At 56.7% G+C, this 4,428-nt stretch overlaps 1 protein-coding gene across 1 annotated transcript in view; it reads left to right on the top strand.

Annotated features, from left to right (window-relative positions):
- The first annotated feature begins 190 nt into the window (after nucleotides 1-190).
- Nucleotides 191-4,428, top strand: part of TMEM151B (transmembrane protein 151B) — a 7,573-nt gene continuing 3,335 nt past the window's right edge. Inside the window, exons 1-2 of the mRNA XM_008572651.1 lie at nucleotides 191-2,510; nucleotides 3,829-4,424. Coding sequence (XP_008570873.1) covers nucleotides 1,644-2,510; nucleotides 3,829-4,424 — 1,463 coding nt within the window. The 5' untranslated portion in view covers nucleotides 191-1,643. The remainder of the gene's footprint in view (nucleotides 2,511-3,828; nucleotides 4,425-4,428) is intronic.

Genomic DNA, 4,428 nt, shown 5'->3' on the forward strand with positions numbered 1-4,428 from the left:
GGCGGGGCTCAGGGGTCCCGGGCAGGGGGAGGAGCCTAGGGGTGGAGCCTCGCGGACCCCTGACGGATGAGAGAGGGGGCTAGGCTCACCCAGGGTGGGGATGGCAGCGAGGATCCTGTCTCGCGGAGGGTTATGCTACCTCGAAGGCCAAGAAGGGCGACTTGCAGGGGCTACAGAGCCAGGAGGGTACCATGGGGAAGTTGTCGTGTTACCTGAGTTGGGGCCCTAAGAAGGTCATATGTGTACGGAGGGGATCCCTCCGGGGTCACTGGAAGTGTGCGTGTGTGGAGGGGTGCACCTTCTCTCCCAATGCCCCTGGTCCTCCCCCTACCGGGCCCTAAGCCCAGGAATCCTTCAGAGCCTTGGTACTGAGCATATCTCTAGTTTGGGGCCCTACTCTTCAGTCCTCTGGACTGAAGACAAAGAGAGTGAGGAAAGTACTAGGAGCACCCTCCCCCCAAACCCCCGTCTCTCATGCACACTTGTGCACACACATGAACACTGCACTAGAGCAGAGGTACACAAAGCAGGGACAGACATGCAGGTAGAGACCCTTTCAGATGTGCTCACATCTGGACAAGCACACAACCAGGGGGGCACACAAAGGTGCACGTATGCACACACTTCCCAAGGACATAGCTCCCCAAAAGGCCCATGTACCCTAATCTCCCTGTGGGTCTGTACTGTGTGCTATTAACCTAACTCATCTACCTATCCATACTTCTAGATTCAGGGCCTGCTGAATCTAGAAGTACAGATTCAGGAAGGGCCTGTTACTAAGACCTTCTTTTCCACCCTTTTCTCTCTCCCATGGCTGGCCTCCAGGTCAGCCTGAGGAACCTGAGGAATTGAGAGGATAAGTCAGGATCCCAGCAGGAGGGTGTGTGTGCTGGGGGTTGGGGATTACTAAAGCTAGACAGCAGGGAGGAAGTGTGGGAAAACAGGCCACCAGGAGAAATTAAATTCAGTACTCATTTACTGTGTGGCTGCTGGGTGCCAGCACCATGGTAGGCACCCATAATGCAAAGAGGATGAGGCATGGGCTCTGCCCTCAGGAGCACCCAGTCTAGTGGGGAGCCAGACAAATAAACAACTCACTGGGCCAACTGCAGAATAGAATGTGCCAAGTACTTTAACAGATAGGCCCCAGGAGAAAACCAAAAATCGTTTTCTGTTGACAAATGGCTGGGCTTCAGATGTTTTGCTCTCTACCCCCATTGTCCCACATGCCCTATCCCCATCCTCTCCTTAGCCACATGCCTGTGCCCTTTTGAATACCTCCTCCTGGACTGCCTTCTGCTCAGGGACTCCGGCCCCCTCCTTCCCATCCTAGAACAGAGAGGAAGAATGTCAGGGTGCAGGAGGGGGAGACTCATAGGGGAACTGGGGTCCAGAAAGTGGGGAATGAGACAGGACCTGGGTTCCCTGGGGGCCTTCTTCCAAAGGAGATATTAGGCTAATTGTCTGTGAGGGTCAGAGAGGTGGACAGGTCAAAGGGGAGTGGCTCCTCTAAATCCTAGGACTGAAAGAATCAGAAAGCAGCAAAGGCCCCATCTGTTAAGAGGGGAGGTGATGTCAGTGGATCACTCCTCCCTTTCCTGGAACACCTGGAAGGGGTCTGGGCTGGGGACCTGCCTTTGCTGATGCCTGTCTGTCCTTCCCCATCTTCCCCATCTGTACCTTCTCCTGTTTTATTGCCATCTTTGTGCCTGTCTTTGGACTCTGTCTCTTGGTGCCATACTATCCATGTGTGTCTTCTTGCCTCTGGGCCTCCATCTCTGGCTTGGCTCCCTCTCTGCTTCTTGGGATGTCTCTCTCTCTGCACTGTGCTGCACTGGCATTCGGTCCCTTTTCCTGTCCTCATGGCTTCCCCTTGGTCACTTCTTCATCTATCTCTGGTCCCTGGCTTCCATCTTGGCCTTACCTTTTCTTTCCACATCCTTGTCTGTATCTCTGTCATCTCTGGTGCTGGTCTCTGCCCCTCCATCCCTGCCTCCATCTCTGTGCTGGGTCCTGCCCACTCTGTCTCACTTCCCATTCACCTCGGCCGTCCCTGCCCATCTGAGCAGCAGCGTCCCATCCAGCCCTCTTTCACCAAATCCCTCTGCCGTGAGTCCCACTGGAAGTGCCTCCTGCTCTCGCTGCTCATGTACGGCTGCCTGGGGGCAGTGGCCTGGTGCCATGTCACCACGGTGACACGCCTCACCTTCAGCAGCGCCTACCAGGGCAACAGTCTCATGTACCATGACAGCCCCTGCTCCAATGGCTATGTCTACATCCCCCTGGCCTTCCTGCTCATGTTGTATGCCGTCTACTTGGTGGAGTGTTGGCACTGCCAAGCCCGCCATGAGCTGCAGCACCGTGTGGACGTGAGCAGCGTGCGGGAGCGAGTGGGCCGCATGCAGCAGGCCACGCCCTGCATCTGGTGGAAGGCCATCAGCTACCACTATGTGCGCCGCACCCGCCAGGTCACCCGTTACCGCAACGGAGACGCCTACACTACTACCCAGGTGAGGGGCTGGAGAAGAGTGGAGGCCCATTTAAGATGGGGGGTGGTGTTGGACTCTGCCTCACTTCCCTTGCCCCCCATCCTCTCCCCCAGGGGAGGAGGGGAGCACAAAGCAGCAGTGTGCTCCATGGGCACTGCAACAGGAGGGTAATAACTACCACCACAATAGCAACAGCAAATGTTAACTGGAAGCCAGACTCTGTTTTAAGTACTTTACAAATATTAAATCATTTTATTTAACCTTCATAATAATCCTATGAGGTAAGTATTACCCCCTTTACACATGAGGAAATTGAGGCTTGGAGAGGTGTCCAAGGTCAAATAGCTAGTATGTGGTGGAGATGGCACTCAAACCCAAGCAGTCTGGCTCCAGGATCAATACTGTTTAGCAATTAATGGGTGTTTTTAGTGCCTTAAGGGTTGGAGATGACTTCCCATGCCATCACAGCAAGCCTGTTCAGTGAGGTGACTGCTACCAAGCTCTCTTTCACAGGTAGAGATCTAAACTTACTGATTTGAACAAGGTCTGCGGCTCCTATGTAGTAGTGCTAGACTCAAACCCAGGTTCCTGGATCCCAAGTCCAAGGCTCCCAGACGAGGTGAGAGTGGTAGGACTTATGGAGAGTCAGCAGGTCAATCAGCACCTCCTGGACGCACCAGGATGCCTCCTGGACGCGTTGGAGACCTGGAGGAGGAGGAGATGTTCCCAGATTCGGGTGATCTCTAATTCAGTATTCGGAAGGGTAGACAGAGTCTCTGGCCTGTGAGAAGCAGGAAGAAGACAGTGATAGCAAGGCTGGAAGAGGGAGACTAGGGACAGAATTCTTCAGGGAGATTCTCTGAAGAGCCCATTTGGAAACACTTTGAAAAGGGAAGAGAGGCTGTTCGTGGTGATATGGGGACAGCATGGGACAACGGAGGCAGCAGCAAAAGGATCAGGCAGGCCAGAGGGGCAGTTCACGGCCAGGATTTGACCCTAGAGGAAGCAGTGCTTAATTAAAAGTTGAATGCACACAGGTAGGGCTGGGTTCTCGTCCAGCCCTCATCTCTAACTCACTGAGTAAGCTGAGGACCTCGGACGCTTTATAAACCAGATGGTAAGATCCTACTCCGGGACAGGCTTAGGGTTTTGATTTTTGTTTTCTGGGGGGTGGCTGGCGTGTACGGGGATCAGAACCCTTGACCGTGGTGTTGCAACATCACGCTCTGATCAAATGCTCTAAGAGCAGCCACGGGGCGGGCGAGGGTGAGCAGACAGAAGTGGACTGGGCGGCACTGGCTCCTCGCCACTCCGGCTGCCTCCCCGCCCCATGCCGCAGGTCTACCACGAGCGCGTCAACACGCACGTGGCCGAGGCCGAGTTCGACTACGCGCGCTGCGGCGTCCGCGACGTGTCTAAGGCGCTGGTGGGGCTGGAGGGCGCGCCGGCCACGCGGCTGCGCTTCACCAAGTGCTTCAGTTTCGCCAGCGTGGAGGCCGAGAACGCGTACCTGTGCCAGCGCGCGCGCTTCTTCGCCGAGAATGAGGGTCTGGACGACTACATGGAGGCGCGCGAGGGCATGCACCTCAAGAATGTGGACTTCCGCGAGTTCATGGTGGCCTTCCCGGACCCGGCCAGGCCGCCGTGGTACGCCTGCTCGTCCGCCTTCTGGGCCGCGGCGCTGCTCACGCTGTCGTGGCCGCTGCGCGTGCTGTCCGAGTACCGCACGGCCTACGCGCACTACCACGTGGAGAAGCTCTTTGGCCTGGAGGGCCCGGGCTCGGCGAGCAGCGCGGGCGGCGGCCTCAGCCCCAGCGACGAGCTGCTGCCCCCGCTCACCCACCGCCTGCCGCGGGTCAACACGGTGGACAGCACGGAGCTCGAGTGGCACATCCGCTCCAACCAGCAGCTGGTGCCCAGCTACTCGGAGGCGGTGCTC

The sequence above is a fragment of the Galeopterus variegatus genome, unplaced genomic scaffold (genome assembly GCF_000696425.1).
Source record: "Galeopterus variegatus unplaced genomic scaffold, G_variegatus-3.0.2 Scaffold813, whole genome shotgun sequence".
Lineage (NCBI taxonomy): Eukaryota > Metazoa > Chordata > Mammalia > Dermoptera > Cynocephalidae > Galeopterus > Galeopterus variegatus.